Source organism: Camelus bactrianus, chromosome 16 (assembly GCF_048773025.1).
Source record: "Camelus bactrianus isolate YW-2024 breed Bactrian camel chromosome 16, ASM4877302v1, whole genome shotgun sequence".
NCBI lineage: Eukaryota > Metazoa > Chordata > Mammalia > Artiodactyla > Camelidae > Camelus > Camelus bactrianus.
This window is the reverse complement of record NC_133554.1, coordinates 40,027,262-40,048,629: the sequence shown is the minus strand read 5'-3', so window position 1 is coordinate 40,048,629 and position 21,368 is coordinate 40,027,262. Positions and strand designations below refer to the sequence as shown.

At 36.1% G+C, this 21,368-nt stretch overlaps 1 protein-coding gene across 1 annotated transcript in view; it reads right to left on the bottom strand.

Annotated features, from left to right (window-relative positions):
- CPD (carboxypeptidase D) overlaps positions 1 to 21,368 on the bottom strand; it is a 58,237-nt gene that overhangs the window by 13,952 nt on the left and 22,917 nt on the right. Inside the window, exons 3-13 of the mRNA XM_010958335.3 lie at positions 16,772 to 16,914; positions 15,941 to 16,110; positions 14,736 to 15,085; positions 14,107 to 14,298; positions 11,904 to 12,071; positions 7,590 to 7,699; positions 6,772 to 6,874; positions 5,646 to 5,788; positions 4,131 to 4,300; positions 2,437 to 2,760; positions 445 to 640 (exon numbers count right to left, since the gene is read on the bottom strand). Of these exons, the coding sequence (XP_010956637.3) occupies positions 445 to 640; positions 2,437 to 2,760; positions 4,131 to 4,300; positions 5,646 to 5,788; positions 6,772 to 6,874; positions 7,590 to 7,699; positions 11,904 to 12,071; positions 14,107 to 14,298; positions 14,736 to 15,085; positions 15,941 to 16,110; positions 16,772 to 16,914 (2,069 nt within the window). The remainder of the gene's footprint in view (positions 1 to 444; positions 641 to 2,436; positions 2,761 to 4,130; positions 4,301 to 5,645; positions 5,789 to 6,771; positions 6,875 to 7,589; positions 7,700 to 11,903; positions 12,072 to 14,106; positions 14,299 to 14,735; positions 15,086 to 15,940; positions 16,111 to 16,771; positions 16,915 to 21,368) is intronic.

Below are 21,368 nucleotides of genomic sequence, written 5' to 3'. Positions count from 1 at the left end.
AAAATCTCTTAGCAGTCAAGATGTCCAATAATTTCATCTTTATTACATGACAAGAAAAACTATTTCTCTTCCACTTTATGTTTCAATATAGCATCCTAGTTATAAATAACTGGGAATGGAAGTCATTCAACTTAGAATGCACATCACTGTGAGTACAGCCTGGAAGGGAAACTTGACTTTACATAAAGGAACAGAGGACTGAATGCAAAACTTTATTATTTTTTCCTCTATGCCTTTTAAGATACACAAAGAAATATAACAGAAAGACACTATTAACAATGACTATATACCAGGTCCATTTTTAAAGAGTAAAAGTTTATAATACCCTAAAACTGCCTCTGTGTAAAATCTATGGGAAATTAAAATTTTTAATGGTGACTTGATATCACTGTATCTCTTGAGTTTTCTCCTTTTAAAGCATGTCAAAACAGGCCATTTTCTTACTTGGGTAACAGCTGGGTTCTTTTTGTAGTTTAGGCAGAGAAATTCTGCCAGAGCCAAAAGCAGTTCAGTTCCAACTGGAGCATTTCCATGGATACCAGCAACAAAACGAATCTTTGGTTCTTCAGGCTCAGATACATTGGGCTTATTGGAGATTTCAAGGGACCAAATATGACGATATTCAGCACTTTGTCCCAAACTTTCAAAAACCAGAAACAAAAAGTCAGCAAGTAATGAAGCATTATGTTCATGCTGCCTTACAGATTTTTTAAAAAGACATGAAAACAAAATATGAAGTCTTAAGTCTGTAAATAATAAATTTTTGTGTCAGAAAACATTAGTAAAATTAGTTTTCCTTGATCAAAGAAAGCAAATAGATGTGAGATCCTACCAGATTTAGGAAAGATTATGATTCAGTTCAGCATTCCTCCAAATTCAGTAACTCTCACACCGTCTTCACAGTATTTACCCCATCTTCTATAACCTGTACTATTACTTAGTTAACATATGTCTCAAATTAACTCAAATTTTTATTATGAAAAATTTAAATATACACAAATGTAAGAGAACCTTACTTTTAAAATCTAAATTAATTTATGTAAATAGGACACTTTATACTTTACTATAAATAAAGTATCAGTATTGCAGTAAAAATAATTTAAAATGCTCTGCTTGCCCAAGAGCTCTGAGCTTAAGGCCTGCTTTCTTTGCTATAAAGGGAGATTTACAAGAGTTCGAAAAATATTTGTTAGCACTAAATTGAGAAGAATTAATAGAAAAAGTATTGCTTTCTCACAATGTTATTCAGTGATACTTAGCAACCACTGCAGGACCACCTAAAACTGTGTTGTGCTTCCCCACTGGCAGGTGCTGCACATTTTGGGGGGAAATATTTAACTTTTTAAAAAGCACATCTTGAATTGAAAGGCTAAAAAAACTTAAATGAACTAAGTAAATGGATAGCAAAATAATGTCCAAGTTTTTGTTTATTTTACAGTAAGAGTCTGTGCCTCTAAATGGCACTAAAATGGACCCTGTTAAAACCTGACCTGGGCAGAAATATTCAAGAATCAGTTGAGGAAGAGAGGTAACTGGTATTGCCAAAGTGAACATCATTCTTTGCAACCACGAACACTATAAACCAGTATTTGAGAAGCTAAATTTACTGGTAAAATTAAAAGAACCAAAGAAGGAGAACAAGTGAAAAAGTAAAAGGCTAGATAATGCTTTAGGTTTATAATAGAGAACCGTACAATCAGGGCAAAATGTAAAGTAAAAGTCCTACAAAAGGCAGATGATAGGAATCAACAAATCAAGGAAATAATTTTGAAACAGTGAACGTGAGGCAGAGAAGCCCCAGGAAGCGAAGGTAAAGCCGTCTCAGGCATCAGTTTCACATAAGCCGGTGCTGCATGTTTTCGCAGAATCGTCATCACATACGTCCCTAAAGCTTCCGGGAACAGTGACTGAGTAGAGACTAAAGTACAGCAAATGACAGCCAACCGGGCTTCATTTTCTAATTTGAAGGAAACAAAAGGTTAAACATGATCCGCGACAAGTGAGCTCATAGTTCCAAATTTGCACCCTGGCCCCAGCAAAATAAAACAAACTCGACAGTATTCAGTCAGAACATGAATCTGCAGCCGAGAAGTGGAAAGGGCTTTGAAATCAGTCAAGGCAATCATTAGAAAGAAGGATTTTACATTTTCTGGAGGCACAGGTTATACATTGCTAATCTAACAAGTTAATTCTGCCTCAATGTTCTTCATTAGTTTTCAAGATACATTGTTAGAAAGATCTCCAAGGAAATAACTGTTTCAAAATAAGTAAACTCCAACTCTCTATACATCCAGCTCCCAAATATTTCTAAATGATTTACAAGAACCATTTAATGTGGCTTATGCTGAATGTAATCTCTTGAAAAAAGAAAGGAAGAAAAAAGGAAAGAAGGAAGAAAAAAGGGCAAAAAAGAGGAATTAAGAAGGTGCCACTTACTTGGTAAGATTTGTAATTTGTGGATAGTTCATCACAAGTCCTCTCAGAAACTCTGATAAGTCCTTGTATGAATGGTATCGATAAAGATCCAGGTTTGAGGAGGAGCGTAACACAAGGTCTTCCAGGCCATGCTCAGCTGAAAGGTCTTTGATTAAAGTTTCAAACTCTTTGGTAGTTGGATCACTGGCCTCTTCAGTGTTGGTGCTGTCCCCTTTTCCTTTCTTTGATTCATTGTTTGAATCTGTTGAAGATCGAACAAGTGTGAAGTTGACCTGAATAGCCCCTTCACTCTTTACTGTCACATTCTTGGTAATTGGATTATACCTGTAATAAAAGAAACAGATCAGAGCTATGCTTCTTCAGCTGGAGAACCCAGGCCCTGGGAAAACAGAGGTGTGCAGAGGATGTGTGAATACTTGCAGAGATAAATGTGGTGCATCTTCCTAAAGGGTCAAATTTTAAACTTTGTGATCATTTAAGATTTATTTTAAACATGAACACAGGACAGACAAGGGTAGACTATAAAATAAGAGTTTTTAAGATTAAATATGACTTTAAAAGAAAGCTTGTGCTTTCTTCCCATGTTTCCCATATGGGATATTCCCATATTTCATGGACTCTGAGTTCACTTGTCTGCCATCAGGGTATATGGTTCAAAAAGTTTGAGAAAGTACTAACTTAAGACTTTCTGTACCAAACGCATCATTCTTGCCCTACTTTTCAGATACCTTGGTGCTGTGGTTTTTCCAGTACTAAGCCAAAACTGAAGAAAACCAAAAAAGACTTCTTTACTCATTAGAGTTAAGTTCTAAGCCACTCATTTACCAACCACTAGGTATTTGGAAATCATTTTTTTTAAGTAACAATAACTATAAATGTTTCCATGTATTTACCCTTATTTCAATGAGTGGTCAAACTAACTCTTCAGAAATAAGACAGCTAGTAGGGGGAGGGGAAAATATTCTGTGGGAACCTCTACACATACCAAAACATAAAAAAGACAACTACAAGAGGGTAAAAACGGTAAGTTTCAGATTAAAGAGTCAGGTGGTTTCCGTCTCAGGTATTTGTAAAGGATGGGGAACATATAAGGAAAATTAAGTTTTTTCCAAGGAAAAAAAAGATCATAAGTTAATTTTTCTTTTTAAGTAAATATATCTTTGTGGTAAGAATAACTGTAAAAAAGATGAAAACGGCCTTTCTTAGAGAACAGCAATAAGTAAGAAAATCTCACTGACTCAAGAAGGCAAAGGTACAACAATAAAAAACAAGTGTCTGTGAAAGAGTTTTAAAAGGGTACAAATGTAAAGTGGTGGTATTTTTTGGACATGACTAGAAATATGCAGAATAGGAGTCGTTTTTCCCACCTAACAAGTACTTCCCAGAACTGTCACCAACAGTGAAGGAAATCACTCACTAAGGCTTTATATCTGGACAGGGGGCTGGTGACCTGAGAGGAGGTAGAAGAGACCACCATTCAAAGTACGTAATTTACAGGTTTCTTACATCTGATAGTTCATGTACTCACTTTGCCACCATAGAAGAGTCAAATGTGTAACCAGCTTTAAACTTCTCAGCATTAAACTCAAGTTTGCTTAGCAGGCTCTATAAGGCTTTCTGGCAATAATCTTTCAAAACGAAACTATGGTTGTTTCATCTCCAAGCACTCAACTTCAGGGCACTCAGTCACTCACCCTCGAGCAGATGCTGTGATTTTATAAGTTCCTGGAACCAAGAGACGCCAGTAATCTCCAGTTTTGTAAGTAGTCACTGGGTGGTTAATTTCAGCAACACTAATGGTGGCATTTAATATACCTCTGCCGTCTGTGGCATCTAGGACGAATCCTTTGACACCCTGATGAACCTGGATAAAGGACAAGGACACCCAGATTTCACTGGTAAAAGTCATCAACTTCTATTGTGGGAGCTCACATCCAAAATAACAGATTGTTAAAAAATAAAAACATGTGGAACAAACAGGGCTTATGGAGTTCACAGAGTACAGCTAAATGTAACTGCCCGCTAAACAAAATATTTTAGCTTCTGAAAGGCAAATTTTTCATAAGTTAGATCTGTCTTTATCACGAGGAAGATAAATAACTGTTTAAACGTGAGCACCAATTGCAAAATATAGGCCATTCTGCAAGAAAACTGGCCTGGCTATTTCAAAAAGGAAATGTCATTTAAAAATAAAACAGAAGGACTATTCTAGATTAAAAAGAGTAAAGAGATGTAATAATCAAATGCAGTATATGAACTTTGACTAGATTCTGGTTCTAAAATATAGCTATAGAAAGACATTTTGGGGACAAGAGGAGGAAATTATAGAGTATGGACTAGGTATTAGGTAATATTAGGGAATTGCTGTTAATTTTCTTAGTTAAGATAGTGGCAATTGGAGATGGCATGTAGGAGAATAACCTTACTTTTAGAAGATGTATTCTGAAATATTTAGGGATAAAATATTGTAACACGTGCAATTTACACTGAAACAGTTCAGCAAAACTGTGTGTGTGTGTGTGTGTAAATAAAGCAAATGCAGTAAAATTTTAAAATTGTTAAATCTAGGTGAAGAAATAGTAGTACTTATTGTGTTAGTCTTATAATTTTTTGATGATTAAAATTTTTCAGAATAAAATATTTAAAAAAATTAGTATGCAAACTCACAGCCTTTATGTTACTCCACTCAGCAAAAATAAAGCAGAAACGTACTGACACAAAGTATTGGTCAGATAATCCTGATAACTTTAACCACTATTAGCATATTTAATAAGTCTTTACCTACTGGCCACCATGCATATCCAAACAAAAGGAAATTAATCATCTCACAGTAAACCACTGGCAAAAAAAAAAGAATAAAAGCATTTACCCCATACCCCATTTTTCTATCACTTGACAAATGGTTATGTGTGTATTCAATTTATGTTAGCCTTGTATAAAGACAAGGGTAAAAAGTGACCACTAACCATTAACAGCAAAACATCATTACATTATTTAATCATTTTCCTCTCCACACATACAAATAAACTCATTTCCATCCATGAATTTTCTATATAAACCTCCTAAAACAGGACAGGAGGTTTAACATGGATAGGTTAAAATGGAATTCAAATGGGGTGTATTTTACAATCAGTGCATGAAAACCACATGTACACACAAAAATCTTCTTGCTCTTGGGGGAAATTTCATGTCACTCTTGAATAAGTCACCTGTTTCATAAACTGGATTAGAGATCTTCGATTCTGTTCCCAAAATTTTGGCAGATCTTTCTCAAATGGGTATTTCACACAACCTAGTTCAATAGTCACTTCAAAGCAATTTGTTTGTAAATAGTTCCAGTCCTGCATACCACCTAAAGGATAAAAATTTAAATCCGTTACTCTGAAGCTTTAAGTAGTTCAGATCCCAAATGATAAGCAACATTCCTAGTAAAAAAAGCCAAATTCTTCTTTTATCAGCATGGTTGAAAACCAATAATGCATTCAGTTGAGAGCTCTTTGATGCCTGTGGTATAGGCAGAACATCTGCACTTTCATGCTCAAGAAGAATTCAAATGCAGCTCCCACTCTCCTTATTAGCACATTTAAGGCTCTTTGTAATATAGCCAGAGGTAAAATATAACACTTTCATCAACTTTTAGGACATCACTTTTACTTAAAACTCAAAGCACACCAAGTATAAAAATATTTGAAAAGGTTATTTGCATTTTTAAAACTATTTATGCAGTATTTTTAAAAGAATGATTCTTTCTTAAAATTAAAAAATCAGTAACAAGGAGCACCCTCCAAGAGGACAGAAAATCCATCAAGTTATATGGCCTTGATATTGATAAAAGAAAATTTCACTGAAATTTAGGGAAGTCATTCTGGTTTATACATGAATTAACTTGAATTTTACACTAAAATAGCCTGCTGGTGGCCTATCAAATGTGCATTGTACTTGTGCTTTGATTATTAAGGAAAAGGGCACACTGACGAGAAGCAAAGAATGTCCATGTCAAAAATAAAAGTTAAATGCCCCTCTTCCTGGGACACCAATGCTGGTCCTCCCTTGATGATAAGATTCCCTTCTCAGGTGCCAAGGCCATACTGACTCACTGCGTACATGCTGGTATGCTCTTTTTTTGAAACCCTGAAGAAATTCACCCCTGATTTGTTAATGTTTCTTTGTTCTAACAAGATATAAAATTGTGCTGGGAACCATGTTTCTCCATTCTCCAGAGCAGCACCTCAGAGTAATCCAGCCTAGTCCTCAGTTTGGCTCAAATAATACTCTTTCCTGTTCTTATTATTGTTTACTGATTATTTTTGTCAACAATATAAAAGATTGTTTTACCTGGTACATTATACCAACTGGCTCCATTTGTTATTCCATGTGGGAAATATTCATTAGGGTACATATTCTTGCAAGGTCTACCTTGAAACATCTGGGAATTTTCCTTAAAAAAAAATAATTTTATTTGTATTTATTTGTATCTGCATCAAGAAACACAGGAAGAATTAGGGGAAAAAAAAAAGAATAGCTACCAACAGGAGTACCAATAGTTACCAATGTAGAGTCATGGAAAGCAGAGAGTCTTTTCAATGGATAGCTTTCTATGTCATTTTGATTTTTCACTGTATGGATTTATTACCTGTTTTCTTCTTTAGTCTTTTAATATGGTGAATTACACTGACTTATTTTCAAATGTCGAAAGAGAAAGCAGCTACAGACAATATGTAAAATAACAGTTGTGGCTGTATGTCAATAAAACTTTATTTACAAGAACAGGTGGTGGGCTGGTTTTGGTCCCAGAGCTGTAATGTGTCAACCCCGCCTTAGACTACTAGGTTTATATTTAAGTACTTGTCAAGTGAAATAAACTAGCATGCTAGTTTATGTTTGTTTAGTTTATGATGTTCCAGGTACTGTGCTAAAAGCTGTAGAAGAAAAGATACTACCTGAGCTTAAAGGCTAGTGGGGAAACACAGGCAGTATGTTTAAAAGTGAGGTGGGAAACAGAGGAGAAAAAGAGATAATGCTGTCTGAAAGGAATCATGGAAGGCTTAACCAAGAAGAAAGTATTTGACCTGAGTCTTGCAAGACTTTGTTTTAACGCATTTTTAAACAAAAAATTAATTTTCATGGTATTTTATGTTTAAGCACAAGCCTACCTTGGAATAAGAAAGTGCTATTTGTTGAAACACAGTATCATCTGGTGATTTACTGTATGTGGCAACACCTTGTTCATCATCATCAAAAGGGTAGTTAACCACCAAAGAGCCTACAAGGGAAGTGAGGAAAATGCATTGTGTTACTTCTTTCAAGATGAGGCATTAACATAAAGTGAGCTTTTCACAATACTGCCACAGACAGGAAACCAGTACAATTTTCCAAGGCTAATTTCCTCAATAGAAATGAAAAAAAAAAGTTGCTAACTTCCTCAACAGAAAATCAGTGTGGATAAATGAAATATTAAATAGCTATGCATGACACTTAAAGGTTGCCTTAACTGGAAAGGTCTTGGGAATTTATCTGAACTTACAGGTGTAATTTACATGTTAGTGCTGAAACCAGAAGTCATACAGGCTTAATTTAAATAATTTTTACATTTTAAATAAAATTTATAATATTTAGGATCAGAAAAATTGAGCAAAATTGGATACTCTTTCAGTAAAATTCAGATATTTATAAGGTCATGGAATTTTAAAAAAAGAAAAGACCCTTGAAGTCCAATTAACCCAACCTCCTCAGATTTTATTTTGCAGATGTGGAGTCTAAAATGGAGAGACTAAATGACTAGTTAATGTATGGTAGTAGAGCCAACCCTGACCTTCATTCAGAAAAAAATGCTAAAATTTTCTTTTATGATCATATTATAAATTAGTCAATTGAAATTATATCCCACAATTTTTCATGACCTAAAGTACAGAAAGTGATGTTTTAAAACGTATGTAAAGGATATTAACTCCCTTCATGCTCCCCACAGGGCAGAAAGCAATTAGGGTGCTTCTCAGGCAAAAGCCCTGAACTGCTCCCCTACCACGGGACCAAATTCTTTATTTTCCTACTAGTCACACTGTTTTCATTGGTCCATCTGTCCATTTATTTGGCATCTATTAGGCTACTCAGCTTTGCCTTTTTTGTCATACCTTGGCATGGAAGTAAAAGAATATTCAACTTGAATCCAGATGAAATAATCCTGTGATAACAAATATGAGCAAACATTCTCATATTTTTAAAAAATTTAAGAAGCAAGTATGAAGAGCTGTGTTCATTCTATTCCCAAAAATAGTTCTAAAAAGAATAAGTGTACTTCAACACTTGATCCTACACAAACTACTCCAAAAAATTTAATTTCACCCTGGATCTGTGACCCATGTCTAAAAATTACAACAGAAAAAAGTCAACTTCTACTTAATATTGTCTTTCAAATGGCTAATTTTCTAAGGCCAAAAAAAGTCATAAAAGACTTGATATTCCAACAAGTTTATTTTAAAAAATTAGTATGAACACAAAAAGCATGAGCAATAAAAAACAGATAAATTTGACTTCATCAAAATTAAAACTTTTGTGCATCAAAGGACATTATTTAAAAAGTTAAAATACAACCTATAGAATGGGAGAAAATATTTGCAAATCAGCAATTTGATAAAGGTCTAGAATCCAGATTAAAGAAAGGACTCCTGCAACTCAACAAAAAGCTGAAAAACCCAAGAAAAATGGGCAGAAGACTTGAATATAAAATTCTCCAAAGAAGATATACAAATGGCCAAAAAGCACATGAAAAGATGCTTAACATCATTAGCCATGAGGGAAATGCAAATCAAAATTGTAATGAGATTATCACCTTTCACTCACTAAAATAGGTATAATAAAAAAAAAAACAAAACCCAGAAAATAACAAGGTAAGGATGCAGAAAAACCATGACCCTCATACATTGCTGGTGAGGATGTAAAATGCTTCAGTTACTGTGGAAGTTTGGCAGTTCCTCAAAAAACTAAATATGAAATTATCATCTGATGATATTTCCATCAAAAAGCCAAACACAGAATAACCCAAAAGAATTGAAAACACAGACTCAAATAGACATTGTATGGCAATGTTTGTAGCAGTATGATTCATAATGGTAAGAAAATGAAAACAACCCAAATGTCCATCAATGGATAAATAGATAAACAAATACAATGGACTGTTATTCAGCCATAAAAAGAAATAAAGTATTAATATATGCTACAATATGAATGAACCTTGGAAATACTAAGATAAGTGAAAGAAGACAGACACAAAAGGTAATATATTACATGACTTCATTTCTATGAAATATCCAAAATAGGCAAGTCCATAGAGACAGCACAGACTGGTGGTTACCAGGGCTTAAGAGGTGTGGGGAACGGAGAAACTGCTTCATGGGTAAGAGGTTTCCTTTTGGGGAGATTAAAATGTTTTGGAATTAGATAGAGATGGTAGTTGTACAACACTATGAATGCACTAAAAGTCAAAGAATTATATACTTTAATACAGTTAATGTTACATGAATTTCAGTAAAAAAAAAATCAGTACCAAAATTTACAAAAAGAAATCCTACTTTTCTCTATATTCTTTCAAAATCCTTCTAAATTGTTAAGTTGGCAGCAAAGAACTCCTGTTAAATTTCTTTGCCAAGATTTCAAAATTCATTTAAAGATTTTAAAATGAGAAAACAAAATACATTGTGGAAAGAAACATACCTACATGATTGACGATCTATCCCCTACCATGCCAAGGTCTTGATACCACATGTGTACATTTGTAAATTATTTTCACTGGAATGTAACTAGTATTAAGCTTTTAGATTTAGCCAATATGACATGTGATGTATTCTGAGAACATTTTTAAAAGCTTTAGGTAAAAAATATTTTCTGTCAAACATGGTATAAAATTCATAAAGTAAGAAAAAAGCCAAAAAAGTATTTTGCTAACCAGGCTATAACTTCATCATTCCTGTTTGGATCTTTGAGAATCTTCCATGATTACCAATTATAGAAGTATTTTCTCCTACTACTGGCAAGGTTTCAAAGCAATTTTTGGAGACTCTCGATTTACTTCTTAAATACAAATAAACATAAGTGTGCACTGTCATTTATAAAATGGCAGGTTAATCTATATGATATGAAATCTCAACTGTGATGTATCCTTGGATATTCCAACAAATGTTGACACTAAATTTCTTACCCACTGCCCCTGGTGCTAATAACTTCATTCTTTTTTTTTTTAACTTATTGAGATAGAATTTATATAGCATACAATCCATCCATTTAAAGTTATATAATTCAATGTTATTTAGTATATTTACAGGGTTGTACAACTGTCACTATAATTTAATTATAGAACATTTTAGTACTCAAAAAAAAAAAAAAACCCCAAAACCCATATCCATTAGTGGTCACTCCCCATTCTCCCCCATCACTATCCTCTACAGCCTGAGGCAACCACTAACCTATTTTCTAACTCCATGGATTTGCCTATTTCTGAATGCTGCATAAAAATGTAATTGTACAACATATGGTTTCTTGCGGTGGGCATCTATCACTTAGCATGCCTTCAAGGTTCACTTATGTTAAGCATGCAACAGTACTGCATTCCTTTTCAGAGCCAAGCAACATTCTACTGTATATCACATTTTATTTATTATCAGTCAGTGGACATCTGGGTTATTTATACTTCTTGCTTATTACGGATAATGCTACTATGCACATCCACGTACACGGTGACGTGTAGACATATGCTTTCAGTTCTCTTGGGTATTGACACTTTCATTTACACAACCCTAGTCGGACATTGTGATGATTTTTAATCTTGACCTCTCATCCTATTCAACTAATAAATCCCTGCTGAATTATATGGAGGTGTATGAGCTCAGATACTACAGGAGAATGAGGTCACTGTGCTGCAGTTAAATAAACAACAGGTAAAAGATAAAAGAATGTCAACATCTAAACATATATAAAAGGGCTTATCAAACTTCAGGGAAAAATAAGGGCTAAACATTTGGATCTGTTAGTGTTTAATTTTCATGAATGACAAAGAACATGTTAACCAAATTCCCATGAGAGGGATAAATATAAAACACTTGTGAGGAAGAAATACAAAACACTTGAAGAATAGAGTGACAGAGAAATACAGGAAGGGAGAGAGAGGAAGAGGGGTGGAGGCCAGAGGGGTCAGGTGAGAGAGATGGATGGACAGAGAGGAAGAGGGAGGGAGGGAACTGGGAGAAGGGAGAATGGAGGACTATGGGATAGGGGAGGGGTAGGAGAGGAACGGGAAAATAGCCAGGAAATTGGCTTAAAATGATTGAGAAAAGAGCTTTATTGTTCTTTGCCATAAAAGCAATAACAGGATACTTGCTTTAAGATAGCCTAAGACTATAAACAGATAAAATTTCACTAGGATTTTCAAATGCTCTCAACAAGAATTAATTAGTGAACTATCAGGTAGCTGTTACCTCCATGCAGGTTTGCTGACAGTACAAATGGATAGGCCTTCATCCAGCTCATTACAGCAATAGTTTCTGGTTGGGTAGGATCCGTGATCTGAATGAACTGGTCTGGGAAATTTCGGTTCAGGTCAAAGTTGTTGCTGTTGTTTCTGCCAATTACACTTACTGAATCTCCTGTATGATAAAGGATTCAAATTTAAGCCGTGTGTCACTTACATTTTAATCCAACACATACCACTTTAGCTATCTTAACCCACAGGTAAGTGTGAACACATCAGGCTCCACTGTGATCAGTCACACTATGACTGAAACGGGGCGGCACCCTGTGGGGCCTTCCCGAGCACAAAAGCTCCTCTGTATCCTGTTTCTTGTTTGCTGAAAAAAGGCTTTCGTCTTCCCTGAGTTCAAAAGAGCACTCACGAGCAGTTACTAATTAGGAAAGTGAGGAAATGCAGAAATAAAGGAAAAGCAGTTAAGCAAGAAAAGTAATGACAATAGTTCAGGATAAAACAGAGCCCTGGTTCTTCCTCAAAGGCTATACATAACAATCTGACACATATCTTTGAGTTGTTCTGCGGGAACTAAGACCCCCACCCAGTAGAGGGAGGCAACTACAGGCTAAGCACATGCATGCAGACCCCAGACTGGCTGGAACCAGAAAGTTGATGATTAAGACTCCTGAAACATCATGCTGTTACCTCACCACCAACCAATTAGAAGAAAGTCATGTACTCTGTAGCCTTCACCCCAAATGCTGCTTCTGAAAACTCTTCCCTGAAAGCCATTGGGGAGTTTGGGTCTTTTAAGTACGAGCTCCCCATTCTCCTTGCTTGGTGTCTACAATAAAAGTTGTACTTTCCTTCACCACAACCTGGTGTCAGTAAATTGGCTTTGCTGTGTGGAGGGTTGAGGAGACCCTAGCTCGGTTAGGTTAACATGATTAAAACACACATTGTTTTTATATTGTACATTAAAAAAAAGTATCTCTCCAGATCTTTTGAATAGAGAGGTAAGACCATTATCCTCTCATTTCTGCCCTTGGTCATACTTCGAGGGGAAAAAATCCAACCATAAGAATTATATTAAAATAAGGCTCAAATTCAACAATCTACATACAATGACATGATCGCAGTGTTGAGTAGGCATGACTGAACTGAGGGGGCCTCAACTGTACTAGTATACAGCTCACTAAAACAATGTAAAGAAACAGACCAAATGAAAAGAAAAAAAATTGTGGTATGCTTACATTAAAGTGATCACCAAAAGGTAAAGTTAGTCAAGAACATACTTGGAAGTTTAACCTGATGGAGGAGAAAGGGTTCAACTTAAATTTATTCCATTTGAATAAGGGGTAGGAGCCCTATTATCATTAATATGAGAAAAAAAACGCAGGTGAAAGAAAATGTACTGGAGGGCTCACTAGTTCCATCTTTCAAAAAGGTCTCAAGGGAGGAATGTGGGAGGGATTTGTGAGGCTGACAAGGAATGAGGTCTTTAGGCAGAGAATCTAAATAACATAAATAAGGATTAACCTGGTCACTCATTAGTTGATTCTCTCAGTGTTCAGTTGGTCAGAGTAGTGAACCACGCAACTGCATATTCACATTGTGATAGCTATTCTACTCACTGGTATCACTGCCTGGAAGGAACCACAGGTTGGAAAAAGATGGGTTCTCACTCTCCCAGGGTTCTGCATAAGGTGGCCCACGTAAGCAAGCTGCTCTCCCTGCCCTTACTATATTGCCCCAGGAGAGATGGGCTAGCTGAGAGGGGGGGAGGAATGGAAAGTCAATAACTTGGCAGTTTTAGAACACATATGCATGGGGAGAAGAATTGGGAATCAAAAGAGAGTCACTGGCTTAAGAATTTGATCTGAGTTTTCACTTATGAGATAAGGTTCCCATGACAATAATTTAACAAGAATTACTGTTAAAATGGAGCAATTTGTAAAAATCTTACATTATTTTAGTAAATAAGAACCATTACCAAAGTGGAGAATTCCATTAAATATAAACTTGGTAACATAACTGTTGAATGAACTAGCCTATCTTATAAGAATACAAAAGCTAGAACCAATGATAAATTAATTATCAGAATAAATAGGAAGAAATTCCAAGGAAACAACCAGTTCAAATCCTTTCCTACCCCCAAATAATCACACCATATAATCATCAAAAAGGTTAAGCATTAGTAGACAGCTATTCTTTACCTTCCTGGGCCTTTTCATAGCCATCAGGATTCATGGATGGCATAAGGTGAATCCTAGTGTTAAGAACCAAGTCTGTTACTTCAGGATCTGTTCCAAAGTTCTTACAAAGGTATTCAATGAGGTTCAACAGCAGTTCTCTTCCAACCACTTCATTTCCATGCATGTTTCCAATGTACTTAAATTCTGGTTCACCTGAAAACAAAATAACTATATGGAAGACTTTTTTCTTCTTCATTTATCCTGAACTCTCTCTGCTTTTCCCCCAACATATACAAAGACTCAGAACCAAAAATTTAAGAAAAGATACATTTTGGCCAAAGAAACAGGGAAAAGCATCTTATACCATAATATCCTTACCAATATATAAAAATCCAAGTAAACCATACATGCCATATAATATAAAAATAAAAATACTATTAGCAGAAAGAATCTAATCTATGTAGTACACTAAATATTGCACCTAATACAGATTATCAAATGCATTTTCTTTTTTTCTAGCAAAAAATTGGTTACATTTTCTTTGATCCAGTTTTACATACTGTAGGTGATCTTTCTAGGTGAAACAGAGCAACACAGCACATAGCTCTGAAAGGCAATACTGAAATTGTGCATAAAACTGCACCAATTACCTGGTTCATGGACACCTGGATTATCTGATATCTCCATTACATAAAGTTCTCTTGACTCTACCGATTTTCCCAATGAATAAAGCCGGGTGATGTTAGGATATTCATTGGCAAATCTTCTCAAAAAGATTTCCATGTCAGAGAAATGGTGGTGGTGAAAGTCCTTTGGCTGAATTGGCTGGTGGGAGGACTGTGTTCCAAGAGGACCATTAAGTATAGCAACTGTGCTGGCAGTTACTACAGCCTCAGTTGTGTCGAGTATTACTGAAGCCACAGTTGGCCGAAGGGAAAAATTCACCTTTGTGGCTGGTCCTTCTTTCACTACTATATTATTAACAGTCAGTGGCATATACCTGAAAAAGAAAATTTGAAAAAGTAGATGGCAGAGTTAAATGGAAACACACAATGCTTGAAAATTATAAAAGTACAAGAGCCTTTTCAAACTCCTGCTCTTAGTAATCTATCAAAACTCAAATCAAATAAAGACTTATATATACATTCAAGACTTTTAGGATATTATCTCACAAAGAATCCCCGATTAAGTCTTTAAAGAACTATTTCTCTTAATATTCTTTCAGGTTCCACACATTAGAATGCTTACACAAAACTACATTCAGAGGAGAGAACAGGATGAAAGATGGAGGTCATTAATCCACTGTAACTACTGCTACAATACTCAAAGCAGGGATAAATTATCCACTTCTTTGCAGTGCCTTACCAAACAGACATTCCAACTACTTTCCCAAATAGGAAAGTTCAAAACTAAAGGTAATTTATTTGCTGAAGGTAAATCTTTAGCAAAAGGAGCTTCCAGAAAGGTATCCAGGGGAAGTAGGAAACCACTCATTTCATATATTAGAAAGCTGATGTAAGACAGCTTTTCAAAATATCTTTTACAGAATCCTGAGTTTCTTCTACTTTGGGATTCAATTAGCCTTGAGGGCAATGCTTTACACAACTGATCATCTTTTCAAGCTTTTAAAACTGTCTTTCCTCCCAATTTTACAATTATGTTTTGTATCCAGTTGTACTGTTAATGTGACAAAAGACTCCACAATAGGATTCTCTCATTAAAAAAGGGAAAAAAAAAAACTGGAAAGTAAGGAAAAATAAAAGCCAGATACAGTAAGTAACATTTCCTAGACTATATTTCTGTCTTAGATATAAACAGAAGCTTGACATTTTAAGAGTCTAGTTTAAATTCTTACCCAGTTAAAACTGCTGTAATGTTATACGTTCCAGGAACAAGTAATCTGTGGAAATCACCAAATCTGCCTGTTGTGATATTATGATTAATACCAGCCACTGAGATAGTTGCATTCTCTAAGCCAGATCCTGTTACAAAATCTTTAACAAATCCTGTAACTCCAATGTGGACCTAAAAAAACAAGAATCAAAGTAGACTGCTCAGAAATAATCAATTTAGCAGGGAAGAGAGCATAACCTCTCTGCACTGATGCTAGAATTTCTAAAAATAAGGTTACTCCTCTATCTCCCTGAAACATTTTTTAATCCCTCCGAGTTAAAATAAAATATTGACCAAAAAATTAAATCTTTAAATTTAAGTCATATATATCTGAAACCTAGACTGGCAAAATGTGCTTGAAATTCGCTCTCCTCAAAGCCAGACTTCTATTTTTCTCAACAAGATATAAGTAATATTTTCTAGTATATCCTACAGTATTTAAACTTATGTCCATGGTTCATATGGCAGTAAAGGTTCTCAGGAAGTATTATCGCATGATGTTGTAAGAATATGGCAGTACAAATGTGGCTAATTATTTCAGGTTGCAAACGTGTTGTCAGACAGTCAAAGGAAGCTGTCCAGAGGAAAAGAGCTGGGGCAAACGGTAAAGGAGGCAAAGCTATGTTGTCACAGATTCTAATATAATAATTTCTAAAAATAATCTATAATGTTAAATAATAAAAGCAGATAAATAAAGTGTATCTAGTATATATTATTATTCATACACAACCGAATTTCCCCCTTATTTAATCAATTATTTCAATACCCCAATCTTCCATTCAGCTATTTTTACCTTTTCAATCAGAGTGATCAAAGACTCACGATTGTTCTCCCATTCTTGTTTAAGCTGTGAAGCAGGTGGGTACTTGCAACAAGACAGTTCTAATGTGATCTCAAAACAGTTGGCCCACACATAGTTGTAATCTTGCATACCACCTGAAACATGAAGGAAAAAATAAGCTTATTCTAAGGATTCTACCCTCGAAAATAACACAGAAATTAAATCAGCCATCTCTGCATGTATAAATTCTCTTTTCACTAAATTGTTTGAAACTGGAGAAGGCCTTGAATTATAGAGAAAACAAGGTGAAAGGAATACATGTTGAAAAGGAATATACATAGAGGAAGTACATCTGATTGATAGGACGAACAGTTATAAAGGGCATGAATATACCAGTTAATAAAATGGCAATAATGGTAAAGCTCTACATTTGAGTGTTTACTCTATGCCCAATCGCTTCCACAAGCTTTATGTGTATGAACATTTAACCTTTACAACAACTATATGAGGTAGGTATTGCTATTTCACCCATTTTACAAATGTGAGAAGTAAGGGAAAGGTTAAAATTTTTGACAAAATGAACATGATGGATACACACGATCTTAAAGCTGTGAAGGATGTTCAGGCCAAAGCATTATTAAGGAACTACTATTCTAACTGTACTCTCCTTTATCAAGAAGGTGACAAGAGGGGTCTGGCTTAAGATGGTAGAGTAGGAAGATCCTGAGGTCACTGCTTCCCACAGGCACACCAAAATCACAACTACATATAAAACACCTATCTCTGAGAAAAACCTGAAGAAAAGCAGAAAAGATTTTCCTACAACTAAAGACATAAAGAAGGAGCCACAGTGAAATGGGTGGGAGGGGCAGAGATGCAGTCTAGTCAGAACCCGCATCCCTGGCATGATGACTCACAGCAGGAGGAATATCATAACTGTGGAGGTCATCCCTGAGGAGAGAGGAGTCCAAGACCAACACTGGGCTCCCCAGCCACGGTCCTGCATTAGGAAGACAAGCCTCCAAAATGTCTGAATCTGAAAACAAGTGGGGCTTAAGTTCGGGAGAACAGGAGGGCTGTAGAAAACTGAGATTCTGCTCATAAGTGTGTGTGCGACAATACACTTGCTCCAAGCTCCTGCACAGAGGCAGCAGTTTGAAAGGCACCTAGGTCAGACCCACGTGCCGATCTTGGAGAGCCTCCTGGAGAGGCAGGAGGCAGCTGGGACTCCCCCTGGGGACTGAGATGCTGGCAGCAGCCATTTCTGTGACCTCATTTTATCATGTTGACACCAGCACTGACAGGCACCATTTTGGAACCCTCCCACTAGCTTGTTAGAGCTGGGGGCCTGCCTCACCCAGCATCTTGACCACAGTGGTCACACAACGCTGGGCTTCACAGCCAGCCAGCCATGCCGGGGCCTGTACTGCCCACCAGTGTGCCCGAGCAGTTGGCCCTGCTACAGCAAAAAGGCACAAGCAGCCCACATGGGAACACCCCTGAGGCATCTGGCTTGGGTGGCCTGAGGGGAGCATGCTGCTGAGCCCCATAGGAGATCTCCACCATAAAGCCACTTATTCAAGATCAGGAGACATAATAGACCTACCAAATGCAAAGAAATCAGCACAGAAAAATAGGCCAAATAAGGAGACAGAGGAATGTGTTCCCAGTGAAGGAACAAGACAAAACCTCAGAAAAAGAACTAAATGAAAAGGAGATAAACAATCTACCTGATAAAAAGTTAAAGGTACTGATCATAAAGATGCTCACTGAACACAGGAAAAGAATGAACACAGTGAGAATTTCAACAAAGAGAAAATATAAAAAGAGCCAATTAGAGCTGAAGAATACAATAACTAAAATAATACTAAATACAATAACTAAAAAAACACTAGAGAGAATCAACTGGCATAAAAACAGACACAGAACAAAGGAACAGAGAACTGGTGGTTCCAGAGGGAAGAAGGGTAGAGGAATGGACAAAATAGGTGAAGGGGATTAACAGTGTATCTTCCAGTCATACAAAAATAAGTCATGGGGATACAATGCACAGCACAGGGAATAAAGTCAACAATACTGTCATAACTTTTACAGTGACAGATGGTCACCAGACCTATCATGGAGATCATTTCATAATATACACAAATGTTGAACCACTATGTTGTACACCTTAAACCAATATTGTATGTCAACTATACTTCAATTAAAAATAAATTAAAAAAATTTAAAAAGAAGGTGACAAGTGAAAAAAAGAAAGGCTAGTTAACGTAAGTGGCATAGTTAACATAAACCAGGGAAAAAACAAAAGACACAACAGACACTTTCACAATGTGTTTGGTGGAAGAGGAAAGCATAAAGGGGAATAAGCATCCGTAGGCAACCACCTTCACCACTTCTACATCTACATAAGCCCACATATTCATTCTGTAGAAAGCCTATTAGCTTTTCTTTCCTGTCACTTGATTCATAAAACAAAAAACAAATAACTTTTTTAGGGCAATTTTGTGTTCGCAGTAACACTGAGCAGAAGGTATAGAGATTTCCCATATATCCCTTGGCCCCATACATGCATAGCCTCCCCTATTACCGACATCCCCCACCTGAGTGGCACATTTGTTACAACTGATGAGCCTACATCCACACATCAATACCACTCAAAGTCCATAGTTTACCTTAGGGTTCACTCTCTGTGTTGTATAAGCCATAAGTTTTCACAAATGTATAATGACACGTTTTCCTATTATAGTGTCATACAGAGTAGTTTCACTGCCCTAAAAATCCTCCATGTTCTGCCTCTCCATCCCTTCCTCCCCCCAAACCCCTGGTCTTTTTACTATTTCCATATGGTTTTGTCTTTTCCAGAGTGTAATATAGGTGGAATCATATACTATGTAGTCTTTCCAGGTTGGTTTCTTTCATTCAGTAATAGGTATTCAAGGTTCCTCCATGTCTTTTCATGGCTTGATAGCTCATTTCCTTTTAGTGCTAAATAATATGCCTCTTTTGGATGTACCACAGTTTATTTTATCCATTCACCTATTGAAGTACATCTTGGTTGCTTCCAAGTTTTGGCTATTATGAACAAAGCTGCTATAAACATCTGTGTGCAAGTTTTTGTGAGGACAGAAATTTTCAACTCCTTGGGGTAAATACCTAAGAGCACAGTTGCTGGGTTGTACTTTTAGAGTGTGTTTAGTTTTATAAGTAACCACCAAAGTGTCTTCCAAAGTGGCTGTACCATTTTGCATTCCCACCAACAATGACTCAGAGGTTCCTGTTGCTTCATGTCTTCACGAGCATTTGCTGTGTTCTGGATTTTGGCCATTCTAACAGGTCTGTAGTGGTAACTTGTTTTAATTTGCATTTCCCTGATGACACATGATGTGGGACATCTTTTCATGTTTATTTGCCATCTATACATCCTGTTGGTGAGATGTCTGTTACGATCTTCGGCCCGTTTTAAAATTAGGTTATTGTTTCCTAAGTGTTGAGTCTTAAGGGTTTTTTGTGTATTTTGGATAAGTCCTTTATCAGATGTGATTGCCTTCTTTTTTGGCTGAATAATACTTCACTGTATGTATAGACCACATTTTCTTTATCCATTCACCTGTCAATGGATATTTAGGTTGCTTCTTCACAACTATGAATAATGCTGCAGTGAATATGGGTGTACAAACACCTTTCAATTCTGTTGTATTTATACCCAGAAGTAGGACTGCTGAATCATATGGTATTCTATTTTTAACTTTTTGAAGAAGCTCCATACTGTTTTCCATAGCAACTGCACTATTTTATATTCCTACCAACCATGAAAAGGGATCCAAATTCTCCACATCCTCACCAACATTTATTTATTTATTTATTTTGATAGTGTTCATCCTAAGAGTATAAGGTGATATCTCGTGGTTTCGATTTGCTTTTTCCTAATGATTAGTGATATTGAGTATCCTTTCATGTGTGTGTTGGCCATTTATATATGTTCTTTGAAGAAATGTCTATTCAAGTCCCTTGCCCATTTATTAATCAGATTACTTGCTTTTTGTTGAGTTGTAGGAGTTCTTTATATATTCTGAGTATTAACCCATTAACTGATACATAGTTTGCAAATATTTTCAGTAGGTTGCCTTTTCACTCTGTTGATTGTTTCCCTTGCTGCACAGAACACTGGAGGGTTCCGAACAGAGGTGCGACATAATCTGAACTGCCTTTTTAAAAAGATCATTCTGACTGCTGGGTGAAAAACAATTACAGAGAAGCAAAAAGAAAAGCAGGGAGATGAATTAGAATGATGGCTTGAACTAGGCTGGTGATAATGGAGATAAAACAGAGAGATTTGAATGTAGAAAGGACTTGTTTAAAAGGACTCAAAAATGACGTCTAGATTTCTGACTTGAGAGACTATGGAAACAGTACTGTCATTAACTGAGAGGGTGAAGGAGAACAAAGGAAACATACAGGGCATGTCTAAGGCTGTCTTTGGTCCTCTTCTCTTATTTTACTTATTTCCTTGGTGCCTCATGCAGGTCCATGGTTTAAATATTATCTACAGGCTGGCAATTCAAATTTCTATGTCCAGCCTACACCTCTTTCCGAGATTCCAGACTTGTAT